The sequence below is a fragment of the Callorhinus ursinus genome, unplaced genomic scaffold (genome assembly GCF_003265705.2).
Source record: "Callorhinus ursinus isolate GAN/ISIS: 27379988/994484 unplaced genomic scaffold, GSC_fseal_2.0 scaffold37, whole genome shotgun sequence".
In the NCBI taxonomy this organism is placed as follows: Eukaryota; Metazoa; Chordata; class Mammalia; order Carnivora; family Otariidae; genus Callorhinus; species Callorhinus ursinus.
The window spans coordinates 1,835,071-1,852,257 of record NW_027397099.1 but is presented as its reverse complement, the minus strand read 5'-3'; the positions used below and the strand labels follow the sequence as shown (position 1 = coordinate 1,852,257).

General features: G+C 38.4%; 2 protein-coding genes across 3 annotated transcripts in view; one reads left to right on the top strand and one right to left on the bottom strand.

The window, feature by feature from the left end:
* The window catches only part of CHST4 (carbohydrate sulfotransferase 4), a 330,552-nt gene that overhangs the window by 177,634 nt on the left and 135,731 nt on the right, over positions 1–17,187 (bottom strand). The gene's annotated exons all lie outside the window — the stretch shown is intronic.
* Positions 1–17,187, top strand: part of PHLPP2 (PH domain and leucine rich repeat protein phosphatase 2) — a 76,819-nt gene that overhangs the window by 15,192 nt on the left and 44,440 nt on the right. Inside the window, exon 3 of the mRNA XM_025888752.2 lies at positions 6,441–6,574. Coding sequence (XP_025744537.1) covers positions 6,441–6,574 — 134 coding nt within the window. The remainder of the gene's footprint in view (positions 1–6,440; positions 6,575–17,187) is intronic.

Below are 17,187 nucleotides of genomic sequence, written 5' to 3'. Positions count from 1 at the left end.
AAAGAACAAATGATCCAATCAAGAAATGGGCAGAAGACATAAACAGACATTTTTCCAAAGAAGACATCCAAATGGCCAACAGACACATGAAAAAGTGCTCAGCATCACTCTGCATCAGGGAAATCCAAATCAAAACCTCAATGAGATACCACCTCACACCAGTCAGAATGGCTGAAATTAACAAGTCTGGAAATGACAGATGTTGGCGGGGATGTGGAGAAAGGGGAACCCTCCTACACTGTTGGTGGGAATACAAGCTGGTGCAACCCCTCTGGAAAACAGTATGGAGGTTCCTCAAACAGTTGAAAATAGAGCTACCATACGATCCAGCAATTGTACTATTGGGTATTTACCCCAAAGATACAAATGTAGAGATCCGACGTGGATGGAACTGGAGGGTGTTATGCTGAGTGAAATAAGTCAATCAGAGAAAGACATGTATCATATGACCTCACTGATACGAGGAATTCTTAATCTCAGGAAACAAACTGAGTGTTGCTGGAGTGGTGGGGGGTGGGAGGGATGGGGTGGTTGGGTGATAGACATTGGGGAGGGTTTGTGCTATGGTGAGCGCTGTGAATTGTGTAAGACTGTTGAATCACAGACCTGTACCTCTGAAACAATACATTATATGTTAAAAAGAAAAAGGAAGAAGATAGCAGGAGGGGAAGAATGAAGGGGGGAAATCGGAGGGGGAGACGAACCATGAGAGACTGTGGACTCTGAAAAACAAACAGGGTTCTAGAGGGGAGGGGGGTGGGGGGTTGGGTTAGCCTGGTGATGGGTATTAAGGAAGGCACGTTCTGCATGGAGCACTGGGTGTTATACGCAAACAATGAATCATGGATCATTACATCACAAACTAATGATGTAATGTATGGTGATTAACACAACATAATAAAAAAATTTAAAAAAATAAAACCTTGAAAAAAAAGAATCAGGGACAAAGACTAGTGTAAGATTCTGTATTATACAATGATGCACACAAAATAGTGTATCTTTCAAAAGATGGTGTATTAGCCTGGAATACAATAATTTTAAGACATAACTTTTTAGGTTCTTTGGTGTAAGTTAACATATGAAGTATTTTGAGCTCTCTTCTGCATACATTACTTTAACTATATAAAATAATGTCGTTTACCTAAAAGAAACTAGGATTTGTAATGAAACCAACAAACCTTGATGCCACTATGTACTAATTGTGTGACTCTGAGTCTCAGTTTCTTTATTTGCAAAATAGACCTAGCTTTATAAAATGCTAAGCACTTTTCAGCATAGTGTTAGGCATGGAGTAGACATTCATTGAAGTATCCTTATTATTGCTGTTTCTATTATCTGTATTATTGATCTTAACATTTGCAATTTTACCTTTATAGATAGCCAGAGATTGAGTTGTTTCTTTCTTTTCTTTTCTTTTTTTTTTTTAAGATTTTATTTATTTGACAGAGCACAAGCAGGGGGAATGGTAGAGGGAGAATCAGGCTCCCCGCCAAGGAGGGAGCCCGCCTTGGGGCTCAATCCCAAGATCCTGGGATCATGACCTGAGCTGAAGGCAGACGCTTAACCAGCTGAGCCACCCAAGCACCCCAAGAGATTGAATTTTAATCTGAATTTGATGTAGAGAATGCTGCTGTGCTTTGTTAGGGTCTTTGATAACAATGTTTTATTACCTGTATGATATTTTAATTATATGTACTTTTGCCTTCCACTGGTAACTAGAATTCTTGTGAAATGATATGGACATGGAATGAAATGTCCTTTTCTCTTACTTGTGTCTTACCTATGGGCACCATTTAGAATAACTGTTGACTGCTACTCCTGGCTAAGAGCTCTAAATGGCTGTTGATAGCATTAAGGTATTGGTTGGCTGGTTTGGAGAAAAATAACCATATGTATTCAGATTTATAAGGACCATACTAGCTCCTAGAAGCCTTGGGTGCAGACTAAAACTCTCACAGTCTTTTGTCTTTCCTTAAAGCAGTAGCAGAAGTATTTCAAATGCTGAACGGAGCCTTTCACTGCCAACATTACTCTCTCCTATACCTCCTTTTGCAGTATATAATTTTCCTTTGATTTATGAGAGATTTAACAAATAGCTAAGTATCAACCTGTAAAAGTTTCGGAACTTTGAAACACAAAATTGGTCTGTAAGCATATTACACCATATCCCTCCCCCCATGCCCTCTACTCTCTTACGCAGGTGAGTTTAATGAGTAAATGGAATTAATCCCTCATTTTACTTGTTTTTGCAGTTCTTGAAATATTTCTTGTTTACTCATTTATGCTAAATTAATAAGAGCAGATGTTGAGATTCTCCTGATTTTTTTTTCTCCTATCAGGAAAAATACTTTGCTTAGGTGGAAATGTATAAAGAGGGTTTCAAAATCTACAGAGCCTCTTTAGGAAGGAAATTTGATCATGTAAAATACACCAGAATTAGGATGTTTCCATTTCTCTTGGTTTTCTAGACCGAAATTGAAAAATTGAGCTAGTGAGATTTAGCCTGAAAGTATTATTTCTTGGTCTTGGCTATGTGATCTTTATATGGAATTATGATATTTAAGTACATTGAACTATGTATCTAAAAATGATAGCAAGGGGCGCCTGGGTGGCTCAGTTGGTTAAGCGACTGCCTTCGGCTCAGGTCATGATCCTAGAGTCCCGGGATCGAGTCCCACATCGGGTTCCCTGCTCAGCAGGGAGTCTGCTTCTCCCTCTGACCCTCTTTCCCTCTCATGCTATCTCTCATTCTCTCTCTCATATAAATAAATAAAATCTTTAAAAAAAAATAAAAATGATAGCAAGATTCAGGTAGAATGTACATTATATTAGGAAGGTGTCTTGGACACCTCATAGACCCTTGAGTTCTAAAAGACCCTAAAGATCATCTGGCCCAACCTGATTCTTTTATTTTTATTTTTTTATTTTTTTAAGTAGGCTCCACACACAGCGTGGAGCCCAATGTGGAGCCTGAGCTCACGACCTTGAGATCAAGACTCCAGCTGAGATCAAGAGTCAGATGCATTATTGACTGAGCCACCCAAATGCCCCTCATCCTGATTCTTTCAAGAGACTCTTATGTAAAATTTCTGTGACAGATGGCTCTCTAGCTTTCCATGAGCTATTTTGAGAGGCAGCCTGTTTCATTTTGGACATCTCTGATTATTAAAGTTCTTCCCCATTTTTGATCCAGGTTTACCTGTGCAACTTTTTGTTGTTCCTAGTCCCATTCTTTGGAGTGATCCAGAGTAAGTCTAATCCTTCTTGACACTGGAAGATAGGGATAGCTCTTTATGCCCTTGTCTTCAAGTTAGTCCTTCAGTGTTTAGATTACATGGCTAATTGACCCCTCCAGAATACAGCTTATGAGAAGTCTCTCTTACAATACATCCTCCTTAGAAGAATTCTACCACTGTACTGGGAAAGTACCTAATATCACTATAATCCTTTGTGAATTTTTATTTTATTTTATTTGAGATTAGTTGTAACTGATGATGTTTTTATTTTGAAAGGTTTTTTTCTATTTCTATTAAATTCACTATTTATTTGTCTTTGTAAGGTTTTAGTCCTTTGGTCATTCCTCGTGTGGTATTTCTGAGTTTATGGGTAAAAGTCTGCACTGAGCGGTCAGGAGGGGCCAAGTTGTTGTTTTATTTTTGTGTTTTTGTGCTCATCAGTATGATTTACATTCCTAAATTATCATTTTTTGTGGGGCGTTCTGATTGGATTGGGGCTGGTGGTGTGGCCCGTGAAAGAGGTTACCCAAGGCCGACCAGAAGAGGTGGAAGTTTCCTGAGTACACTGCAATGGCGTAATGGACAGGGCGGCAAAGGAAGACTGTCTGCCACAAGGCAGTGGTGAGGGCTTATAGTTATAGGTTGGTATGGGAGAATATGGGATGTATGGAATTACACCTTGTTTGGTAATCTTAAGAACTGTGCCTGGTTGTAAGTGACCCATTGGTTGGTTAGGGCCTGTGGCTTAATGACCCTGTTCGTGTCAGCTTGGTAGTTGCTGTGGGCCCTTTTGCCTTGCTCAAATTTCCGTTGCTCAGGTCTGTTGCCTAAAAGCAGCCTCTACAATTTTGGTAGTTGTTTACATTCAGCTTTGTAGTATTACTATTTCATGTTATTTTTACTTAAATCTTATTGCCAACAGTATTTTCTACTCTTTTCACCATAAAACACAGAAGTCCTTCATATATTTTTGCAACAATGGGAGGTGTTTCATGTTTTTTCTAATTAATACAATTCTTAAGTTTTCTTTATTTTTCTTTATTTATTTTTTATTTTTTAAAGATTTTATATATTCATTTGAGATAGAGAGAGCACAAGGAGGGGGAGAGGCAGGGGGAGAGGGAGAAGCAGACTCCCTGCTGAGCAGGGAGCCTGATGGGGGGCTCAGTCCCAGGACCCTGGATCATGACCTGAGCTGAAGGCAAATGCTTAACCAACTGAGCCACCCAGGTGCCCCTCTTTTTTTTTTTTTAAGGTTTTATTTTTAAGTCATCTCTACACCCAAGTGGGACTCGAACTCATGACCCTGAGATCAAGAGTTACACACTCTACCGACTGAGCCAACCAGGCGCTCCTTAAGTTTTCTAAACAGAATCCTTTTAAGACATAAAGACGAATGGTCCTTTAAAAGGTTTTATTTTTTTATGAGAGAGAGAGAAAGCACGAGCATGGGCGGGGTGGGTGGGAGGAACAGAGGGAGAGGGAGAAGTAAACTCCCTGCTGAGCAGGGAGCCTGAATCCCAGGACCCTAAGATCATGACCTGAGCCAAAGGCGGGTGTTTAACCAACTGAGCCACCCAGGCGCCCCTCTTCAAGACCTTTTGAGCACACACATGCTTTCCTGTACTTGTTTCTTGGTTGTTGTTTCAGATGGGGAAGATATTCTATTTTTATTCTAATTAAAATTTGACTCCCATCCTAAGAATTTTTTTAATTAGTAGTCATCAGTATGTTACTGAACACTACTATATATGAGATGTTTTGCTAAACACTTTACTTACTATATAATATCTTATAAGTAAATAAATTTAATAACAACTCTGTGAGTTAGGTACTACTGTTATTCCCATTATACTGAAGAGGAATTTAAGACAGGTTGAATAATTTGTCCAAGGGCATGCAGCTGACAAGTGGCAGAACTGAGACTCAGACCCAGGCAGTCTGACTTGTGGAGCCTGTGCTCTTAGTGACTGTATTTATAACTGTTTACTTTCTGATAAAACAAGTGTAAAAGGGCTGTCTTGTGTTTTTACTGATGTAGCCCTTTCTATCAAAATATGCATGGAAGATTTTTTTAAAAATATTTTTAATATTTAAATATTTTAAGTGTTTTAGGTCTATATGATTTAAAATGTGCAGTGTCCCCAGAGGCCACAAATAATTACTAGATATTCTGACTTAATTTAGCTTTTATTTGGGACCTCATGGTAGAATGATTTCTGGGGAGTTATTCACTCCTAATTTTTATGCAAGAATCACCTCTGAAGCCAGTGGAAATACATAGTACCTGAGCCACAGTAGACAATTCAAAGACTGCATCTCTGATTATGTGGGCAGCTTATATGAAATCACTTATGGCCAAGTGTAATCTTTTATATTTCATAATTTCACTGCCTATAAGTTTGGGCCAGAGGTTCTCAAAGCACCCTGTGGAGGTCCCTGAGAATCTTTGAAGAAGTACATGAGGTCACGAGTATTTCATGATAATAGTAAGATATTAATTTTCTTTTTCACTCTCAATCTCTCACAAGTTACAGCGGGGTTTTCTAGAGGCTACATACCATGTTACACAACAGACTGAATGTGGAAGCAGATCTGAGAATCTAGCCATCCTCCATTAAAATTGCCATTCTCCTCACTAAATTTGTATGATTTCGGAAAATATGTTTTTCAAAAACTATTACTTACATTATCATATAATGGATTTATTGTTTTTAAAAAATGAACAAATATTTGGAAATTCTTTTATATTTGAGAGGGAGAGCATGAGAGAGAGAGAGAGAGCACGAGCAGGAGGGAGGGGCAGAAGGAGAGGGAGAAGCAGACTCCTCGCTGAGCAGGGAGCCACGTGGGGCTGGTTCCCAGGATCCTGGGATCATGACCTGAGCCAAAGGCAGACGCTTAACCGACTGAGCCACCCAGGCGTCCCCATTATTTGGAAATTATTAGTTTGAGCTTCTCATTCAGTAAATATCAATAGATAGACCCCATGTAAACAAATCTCTTTGGGGGTCGTCAAAGACTAAAGAGGGGTCCTGAGACCAAAACCTCTGAGCACTTCCTGTTTAGATTAGTTGTATCCTATGATATTAAAGAAAATCTTGATAGAGAAGTAAAAATCTAGAACATATTACAAGATTTTAAAAATTAAATGAACCATTTTTATTTCTTACTAAATACTTCTCTTTTGAATTGTGTAAGCAGGAGACTGGAACCTACTGAACGACCTCTTCAGATTGTTTATGATTACTTATCCAGGCTGGGATTTGATGACCCTGTGCGTATACAGGAAGAGGCAACAGATCCTGACCTTGGCTGTATGCTTCGATTTTATGGTGGTAAGAGTTTATCAGTGGCTTTGTGAATGTGTTTAACTACTTTTAAGTTGATCATTTGTGCCTCTCCCTGTTGTCAGCTTTTTAAAAGTATTTTAGCAAATGGTGTTTTTAAGCCAGTTAACTAATGTGGTTAAAAAAACAACAAAAACAAGAAGGTGGGGTATAGTTAGGGGAAGACTTAGAAGTATTAGCCAAAATACTTTCGCTTCTTTATTTTTGTTCTTCTTGTTTTGTTTTTTTTTTTGACTTACTAGAATCATTTTATCCCTTTGTCACAGAATCTTGATCAAATCATGCTTTAAAGGATCAATTTTACTTTCAGGTTCTTTATAAAAACCATGGAGTTTTGGATAGCCCAAGAATGTTGAGAGCTAGGTGGTCATTAATCATATATGACTTGACATTTGATGAATACATTTGTCAAATTTTTATATTGTTAAATTTAGTGGGCTTGAAATCTAGGATTTTTTAACTTTCCCTTCTCTTTTGGCTCATTTTCCCCCCATCAACTGTTTTTTACCTGATCACTTCAATAATAAAGTTAGACTAATTAAAACTAAATACTTTCTGAATATTGCTTTGCAAATATACATAGTCTACTAATACTACTACTATTGAGTACTATTGATTGTTTACTGTGTGTTTTTCTGCTTGTGAATTACCCAGTTTGTTACAACCACCTTATGCCATGGAACTATTATCTTATTTAGCAGATGAAAAAACTGAGAGAAGTTAAACAACTTGTTCAAGGTCATACAGCTAGTAAGTGACAGAGCCATTTAACACCTAACACTTTTGAATTAATATGACCCACTTATCAAGCAATTGAACTAAAACTAAATGATTAGTGTATGTAGGCAGTCATTTATTGAAATTCCCTGCTCTCATTCCTTAGATTATTGATTAAATTTCTGTATACTTCTTTTTTTGTTGTTTGTTTATTTATTTATTTATTTTTAAAGATTATTTATTTATTTATTTGACAGAGACACAGTGAGAGAGGGAACACCAGCAGGGGGGCAGTGGGAGAGGGAGAAGCAGGCTTCCTGCTGAGCAGGGAGCCCGATGTGGGATTTGATCTCAGGACCCTGGAACCATGACCTGAGCCAAAGGCAGACACTTAACACCTGAGCCACCCAGGTGCCCTGTTGTTTATTTTTAAGTAATCTCTACACCCAATGTTGGGCTTGAACTTACCACCCGAGATCAAGAGCTCTACTGACTGAGCCAGCCAGGCACCCCTCTGTATACCTCTTGAAAGAACTCTTATGACACAATGTCACAAGCCAGCTTCATTTAATGCACTTCACAAAAGATTTTATGTTTAATTTTCATCATAACACTATTTTGTGACATGTTTTTCCTTAAAAGTTGGTTTTGTTTTATTTCCATTGATTTCTCTTCATTGCTAGTTCATGGAAGGAAAATAGTTGCTAGCTTGAAATTAAATAGGAAAATCCATGGGGCGTCTGGGTCCAACTTTTGATTTTGGCTCAGGCCATGACCTCAGGGTTGTGAGATTGAGCCCTGTGTCGGGTTCCATGCTAGGCATGGAGCCTGCTTAGGATTCTCTCTCTCCCTCTCCCTCTGCCTCTGCCCACCACCCCCCCTTAAAAGAAAATTAAATAGGAAAATCCTTTAAGATTAATTTGAGGAGCACTGTCCATTTAAACCTATAAAACTTGGGTTAAAAAAAGAGCAACTTGGAGTGGTAACATGTTCCTTTTGTGATTGTGGTTGAAAATGAGTTCTTCGTTATATGTTTTATTCTAAGATGAAAGTTGAGCCTTAAAGTGCCGGCGAGCTCCTTTTGAACCATTGAGATTGCGTTTGCACTCAGTTGTATATTGTATCAGGGCACTGTTGGCCCTGATACATTAATCTTTTGCACCACCTGATAAACATGATAGCATGCCCAGGATCTTCATATACCCTTAAGAAGACATTTCTAGTAGAGTCTAAAAGAGTACTAGTTTGTAGTTCTTACTGTGTTTTTGAGGGGAGGAGGTCTTTAACAGAGAACATTTCCAAAAATGGGCTCTATTAATTTAGAGAAGCTAGTATAATTTGAGTGAGAAAATTATGTTTGGGAAAGAGGTTTTTAAAGCTAGTTATTTTTGAAACTAGACAATATGTATATATGGCACCAAAAACAAAAGTAAAAAAAAATCAATAAGTGTATTAATTATCTATTGTCTATGTAATGAATTACTTCAAAACTTAGCATATGGGAGTGCCTGGGTGGCTCAGTTGGTTAGTGTCTGACTCTTGGTTTTGGCTCAGGTCATGATCTCAGGGGTTGTGAGATCACGCCCTGCATCAGGCTCCATGCTCAATGTGGAGTCTGCTTGCGATTCTCTTCCTCTCCCTTTCCTCCTACCCCCACCCGTGCGCTCTTTCTCTCTTTCTCTAAAATAAATAAATAAAATCTTAAAAAAAAGAACAACTTAGTAACTTATGGGGCGCCTGGCTGGCTCAGTTGGTACAACACACAGCTCACGTTGGGTGTAGAGATTACTAAAAAACCTAAATAAACTTAAAAACAAACTGTGACTTAAAATAATAATAAATATTTATTGTATAGTTTGTGTGGGTGAGAGATCTAGGAGTAATTTAGTTGGATGGTTCTGGTTTGGCTTGCATGAGATTGTATTCAGTCTGTTGGTTGAAGGTGTAATCAGTCGTACAAAGGCTTGACTGAGTCTGGAAGAATCACTTCTAGCATGGCTGACTCAGATGGCTCTTGGTAGGTCTCAGTTCCTCACCAGCTTTTGACAGAGATCTCAGTTCTTCACTTTAAAAAGACCTCTTTTTAAGGCTGCCTGAGTGTCTTCATGACATGGCTACTAGCTTCTGTCAGCGATGAGACATACAGATGGGCATGTGTACGCACTCGCGTGTGCACACGCACACACACACACACACACACACACACAGAGGCCTCAGTGTTTTTTATGACCTAGCCTTATAAGTCACCTACATTTTCACCACTTTCTGTTTAGTAGAAGTGAGCCACCATATACAGCCTACCCTATGGAGAGGGAAATTAGGCCCCACCTTTTGGAGAGAGAACTATCAAAGAATTTGTGGACATATCTTAAAACCATCACAAAAAGTATGCTTCCCTTTCACGTTGCTCCTCCTCATCTCAGTTCCTGAATCCAGAGACAACCACTGTTATCAGAAGGAAAAATATCTGTGAAATATTCTCTTAGAAGCAAATCGCTTAGTAATCAGCTTTAAATATTTTATATGTAGAGTCTTTGGTGAGTTAGCTTAGTTAGAATATAGTGTTAATGAGGCCAGGGTTATAAGGGCCTAAGTTCAAACTAGTTAATGTTGCTGTGCTTGCTGGATCTAAAAGATACCCTGTACACCAAGCAGCCATCATGCAAATGTTCATTACCGGTGTTGCTAGAGAGGGAGTTCTGGGGGAAAAGTGAGTTAGTGGAATGACTGGCTCAGGGCAAATTCATGATAAAAGCTGTGGAAATAACATAATTGACTGTAGATGATTAGGTAGCATGATCAATCACAGAGATTAAGAGAGCACATTAATGAACTCTTTATTTGTGTATGAGGAGAAGGAGGAGTCTAGAAGGTGTGATTTACTAGTCAAGTTGTAATTCTGGGGCTCTATGGCTCAGGTAGCGTAAGTCCCAGCCTGAGCATTTCTTTCTGTACCATATTCTATTTTTTTGTTTTCTGTTTTTGTTTTTAAGATTTATTTATTTATTTATTTGGGAGAAAGAAAGCAAGCATGAGCCAGGGGAAGGCCAGAGGGGGAGAGAGAATCCTCAAGCAAACTCCCTGCTGAGCATGGAGCACAGCGCAGGGCTCCATCCCAGGACCCTGAGATCATGACCTGAGCCGAAATCAAGAGCTGGATGTCAACTGACTGAGCCACCCAGGCTCCCCTCTACCATATTCTGTGCACACATTGTTTAAGACAGTTTTTTCCAAAGAGCATAAGCAAAACAAATGAAGCCAGGTACAAAAGGATCACATAGTATGTTTCCATTCATTTAAAGTTCAAAACCAGGCAAAATTCAGCCGTACTGTTTAGAGATGTGTGGCAGTATTGCTATCTGTCCGTCAAAATCTGTTCTTTCCTTCCATAATAATAGAGTTATAGTTGACGCATGACTGCCCAGGTACAGGTTATTTCCCAGCCTTTTTTGAGGTTAGGTTTGCACACGTGACATAATTTTCTTCCCTGATATGGAGTGGAATTGTTGTACCACTTCTGCACCTAGTTCCTTTTTTTTTAGGATTTTATTTATTTATTTGTCAGAGAGAGAACAGGCAGAGGGAGAAGCAGCTCCCTGCTTAGGGATCGACATGGGGCTCGATCCCTGGACCCTGGGATCATGACCTGAGCTGAAGGCAGACACTTAACCGACTGAGCCACCCCAGTGTCCCTCTGCACCTGGTTAGTGCCCTTGTCTTCTTCCGTGGGCTCAGAGCAGTATTGGAAGTCATGTGTTGAAAATGGCAGAGCTGCCATCAGCCTGAGTTTCTTGATAGTGTTGACCTCTGGAAACCCACAGGGTCTACCCTAACAGAAAATTAAATTTCTGTTGTGTTTGAGCCATATGTTCTTTATGTTGCAGTAGTTTAACCTGCTATCACTGATCTAGGATGCATACATAAGTGGCAAAAATATAAAGAAAGCAAGGGAATGATTATTATAATAAAAGTCAGGAGAGTGGCTGATCTCTAGGGTGGAGGGACAAGGACATGATTCCTACAAATAGGATTTTTGAGTCAATACCTATATATATATTTTAAATTTTGACAAAATATTCCTAAATTGCCCAGGCGATACCAATGTATGCTTTCATCAACAGCATTTGAGAATGCTCATTTCCTTGTACCTTTGCCAACATCAGGTATTATTGTTAAAGTTAATCTTTGTCCCAGGGCACCTGGGTGGCTCAATTGGTTAAGCGTCTGCCTTCAGATCAGATCATGATCCCAGGGTCCTGGGATCCACCCCCACGTTGGGCTCTCTGTTCAGCGGGGAGCCGGCTTCTTCCTCTCCCTCTGCCTGCTGCTCCCCCTGCTTGTGCTCTCTCTCTCTATCTCTCTCTGTCAAATAAATAAAATCTTAAAAAGTTCATCTTTGTCCCGATTTTCAAAAAATACTTTCATGTTAACTTGCATATTTTAAACTTTATTGTTAAACTGTAGGAGTAATATATTTAAAAACATTCCAGGGTGCCTGGGTTGCTCAGCTGGTTAAGTGTCTGACTCTTGGTTTCAGCTCAAGTCATGGGCTCATGGGTCCTGAGATGGAACCCCAAGTCACGCTCTGTGCTTAGCAGGGAGTCTGCTTGAGATTCTCTCCCTGTGCCCCTCCCCCAACATGCACGCACGCTCGCTCGCTCTCTCTCTCTCAAATCTTTAAAAAAAAAACAAAACCCAAAAAAAACTATTCCACCACCCTTATACAATTACATTTATGATTGTGCATGTCTTAGTCATACTTTATATGCATATTTCACATTTATAGTCATTGTGTCCATATATTTTTCCTTTGTAAAAACTAGTTTTAATTACACAAGTAAGATGTGGATACAGTCTCATTATCTATAGTATTTCAGTCTCTTACGATCACCTGCCAGGTCCATTCGCTGCTATCGACTTGGTGTATATCTATTCAGAATTTTCTAACTTATATTCATATCTAATATGTATTTGTAGAAATATATTTTGTTTATATAAATGGTATTATTTACTATGGTCTTCATGCTTTTTCACTCAACCATATGTTCTGGAGCCCTTTCCTTAGTTATCTTCTATGTGCATTCCCCTAAGTTGCATTATATTGAATATCATGTGTGTATTATAATTTATGTAACCATTTCGCTAGTGATAGACATTTACAGTATTTCCAGTTTTGACTATTGCAAACAGCATTATAGTAAAATTTCCTCTTTGTGCCCCTGTGTTTCCTCAGAGTAGATCTCTAAACATGAAATTAATGGGTTGTAGAATATTTGCATTTAAAATATTAATACTACTGCAGAATAAATATATATCCCATCAATATATTAAAATACCTCTTGGCCCACAATTTCATTTTTTAATATTATTAGCATTTGAAATTTTTACTAATCTGATAAATAAAATTATAGTTTCTTTGTTTTTTTTTTTAATTTTTTTTTGTTATGTTAGTCACCATACATTACATCATTAGTTTTTGATGTAGTGTTCCATGATTCATTGTTTGTGCATAACGCCCAGTGCTCCACGCAGGACGTGCCCTCTTTAATACGATGGTTTCCTTGTTTTAATTTTTGTTTCCCTGAGTACTAGTATGGTTGAATATTGCTTCATATTTTCATTGGATCTTTGGATTTCTTCTTCTTTGAATAACCCATTGATATTTCTGTGCATATTTTTGTCTTTTTTTCATATTGATCTAAAGGACTTATGTATATATTCTAAGTATACATCCTTTGCATACTATATTTGTAACAAAATTTTTTCTCAGCCTGTAACTTGTCCTTAAATTTTATTGTTTTTTATTGTGCAGAAGTTTTATTTAGTCAGATTTGATGAGTCTTTTCCTTTAATGCATTTATATTCCTTATCCTAGGTCATAAAGGTATTCTGTATTTTCAGTACTTCTATATTTTTAAAATATGCATAAGATAGGGATCTAACTTTACTTTTTCTCTATAGGTAGATAGCCTTCTGTCCCAACAACATTTACGGAATAGATCATCCTTTTCCTACTGATTTGAAATATCATCATTATTATTCTTAAGTTCTTATACATTGTTCTATTTTTGGACTCTATCCTGTTACATTGACCAGTTGACCAATTTGTCTCATGCTAATACCAAAATTATTTTAATTAATAAACTAGTATGACATATTTTGATAGCTGGTAGGAAGTACCTTATCACTGTTCTCTGAAAAATCAGGGAGACCTCTGGAATCAGAGAAGCCTTTGTGAAGAAGTAGTATTTGAGTTGGTCTCTAAAAATTGACAGAATTTCATTACGCAGAAAGGAAAAGGAGGACATGGGATGGGAGATTAGACCCTTCAGTGTTTGTCCTGTGAATCACAGATAATTTGAGTCCAGATTGTTCTGGGCGTCGAGGGCAGTATCAAGAGTTTCGTCTTCATTTGGCAGATCACAGCAGGAAGTGAGAGGATCCAAGTGAGCCAGAGAAGGTGAATCTGGCACCAGTGTGGATAATAATTCAGGTGTGAATCAATAGGGGTCTGGAGTGGAGAATGGGAAGGAATTATTCATATCAGAGACATTTTGAAGGGATAATCGGTAAGAGTTGATGGCTGATTGAAAAGGGGAGTTGAGGAAGAGAACCTGAGAGTTGAAGCTGACACTGAGGTTTTAAGCCGGGGTTACTTCAGGAGAATGTCAGGACTTGAGTTGGGAGAAGGAGCTGGTTCATGGGGTTGGTGATGACTTGGTTTTGGGAATGTTTCATTTTAAGTGGTGGTGAGATGTCTGACAGGTAGTTGGAAATGTGGAACTAGAGCTTAGGACATACAGATCTGGGAGTAGGGTACATGGGGATGTTAAAGCTGTGGAAGTTGTTATGATACCTCGAAAAGAATTCTTGTATGTAGGGAAAGGAGGCTTAAGGCAGGCAGAATTTTCATTATAATAACTAACTTTGCTTTATACCCTTACTCTATGCCGACCGCTTTCTCAAGTGCTGAGCACTCTGTATACCTTGTCTCATGTAATCCTTACAACCCTCTAGATGGATGTTATTATTCCCGAGAGGCTGTAATATGCCCCAGTCAAAGGGCAGAGCCAGGAAGCAGATAAATCTGTCTGCTTCTAAATCTCATCCTTTTAACTTCTAACATACTCCATTTAGTTGCTGGAGAGAGAATTTAGAGAAGTATGAGGAATCCATAAAATGAGAACATCTAATCCAACTCCTTGGTCTTAAACTCAGGAAACTAAGGCCTGAAGATGTAAGAAGATTTGTTTGGGATCATGAAACCAGATGGTGGAATTACTTTAGCCACCACTGCTTTGCCAAGTTTTCTAGTGAAATACTTCAAATAGAAGTTTTTGTGTTGTATGAGAGCCTATTGCAAGTTTGAAATTTGTTGTGAGGTTTCCTATTTTGTTCTTTAAATGTAAGTAAATATTTAATTTTCACCTCCTTACATATCAGCCAATATTTATTGGTTTAACTTTTTATTTGGAACTAACTTTAGATTTTCAGAGCAGTTGGAAGGATAGTACAGAGAGCTCCTGCACACCCTTCATGCTGTCATTTGAATTGTTGTTCTGGTATAAATAATGCTTCCATTTTCTCTGGCTTCTCTCAAGACTTTGTCTTTAATTTTCAGCACTTTGATTATATAGTATCTGGGCTAGAATTTCATTGGGTTTATCCTGTTTGGGGTTCACTGAACTTTTGAATTCATAAATTTATATCTTTCACTTGAGAGTTTTCCCCTATTTCTTCAAATCATTTTTCAACATTGTGCTGTTTCTTCTCTTCCTTTGGCTCTATCCCTTAGTTCAGTTTTCAGAATTTTTGGCCTGCTGCTTGGGGTCACATCCACATTTGTATACCTCAAGGGTGAGCCCAGGAGTTCATAGACAGCTCTTGAGAGGTCATTTTCCAGAGCTCCTTCCTCTTTGCGATTTCTTGGGGCTTTACTTAACCTGCCCTGTTGGGCACTTCCCGCAAGGACATCCACACTGCAAGGCTCCCAGTGGGAGGGGGAGACCAAAAATTCAACAGGTTTTCACCCCGCTCTCTTGGGATTGCAGATCTTCCAATCAGAGAAGGAAGTCACACCCCTCAGAGTTTTAGGTGCCCGTGTCCCTACTCCTGGGGGCTAGAACTTAAGAAAATGAAGAAAAGAGGGGGAGGAATGAGGAATTTCTCCCACTCTCTCTGAGTGTTAGGAGACCCCTTTTCTACTCCTCAAGATCAAACTTGAGGGCTTTTCCTAGAGCTCTCTGTCCACACAGATCTTGGGCTTTCTCAAGTCCTGGGCTGGGAGATGTCACAAGAGGAAACAGTGAGAAACTTGCCACGGCTTGGGTGGTATTTCAGATTGTGTTCTTCCCTAATCTGCCTGCTACTGTTTACTTTTCAGCATCCTTGTATAGCTGCTCCATGCATTCTATCCAGGTCTTATAGGTGCATTTAGTGGCAGAGACAAGGTGGAGTGCACTTTCTCCATCTTACTCAGAACCAGAACCTTAATGGTGTGTTTTGATTACTTCATTTTAATATAGTCCAATTGAACAGTCTAAATTTACCTTTTCTAGAAGCTCTATTGTTATGTCTTTCAATTTATATTCACAGTCTGTATGATTCTTTTTGTCTGTCATTGTGAGCTCACGGGCTTGTGTATATTTGTTTTGACTCATTACAGCCGTTACTCTTTTTGTTGCTCAGTTTGTTCCATCTCAGCTAGTGGGAGCTCTTTACATTGGCTTCTGTCCTTCCATCGTGACCCCAGGAATTTTTGATAGCATTCTGGATTTTCCATTAAGTTCTGGCACAACAAGATGTACTAAGCTCCTCTTTTTGTCTGACTCAGACCAGGAATAGACTCTTTTTCTAAGGACTTCTGGTTCATTTTAATGAAAGATATTTAGAGATTTTATTCTGGGCAGTAGAGGAACTCATTGCTACAGGGATGCCCTTGATTGTTTTTTTAGCAACTTTTTTAAATTATAAAAACATTCCATTTTCTTTATAGAACATTTGGATGTATAAATATAAGGAAATTAAAATCATCCCTAATTTTCCACTTAGAACCTTGGCTTTTGAGATTGTAAAACTATTTTTTAGTTAGAACTGTTACACTTTCTGAATACTTAGAACTTTCTCATTCTCATTTTTTTGTTTTTTGTTTTTTAAGTAGTCTCTACACCCAGCATGGAGCCCAATGTGGGGCTTGAACTCACGACCCTAAGATCAAGACTTGAGCTGAAATCAACAGTTGGACACTCAACCGACTGAGCCACCCAGGCGCCCCTAATTCTGTTTTGTTTGGTTTTTTTTTTTGGTATCACTTTAAGAAGATCAGAGACTGGATGTCTAGCAAACACTCCAAAATTAATAAGACAGCATGTTATTTCATATATAACTTATCCAAAGCACAGTTGAATATTCCCTTCTGAGAGTGGTGGTGGATAGATTTAGGAGTTTTCTCTGTAATAAAATACAAAGAAATAAGGCCAAGAAAGAAGAGACTCAGAGAAGTGTATATCAATTGATATAACATCTGTTTCATGTAAACTTTTAAAAAGACTGTTAGGCAGTTTGAAAACATGATAACTATTACGAAGTCCCATTTTTACATAATTTAGCCAACTTTGTAGTAGGCGATACTGTTAACCAGTGTGGGGAATATAGAAGCCATTGGCATGTTTGGAGAGAATAATGAGATTAAAAAAATAACAGTTTTATTGAGATATAATTCATATCCCATAACATTCACCCTTTAAAAGTGTACAATTCAGTGCTTTCTAGTATGTGCAGAGAGTTATGCAGCCATCACCACAGTCTAATTTTAGAATATTTTCATCACCATAAAAAAAGACCCCATATCCATTAATATCATTCTCCATTCCACACTCCCACAG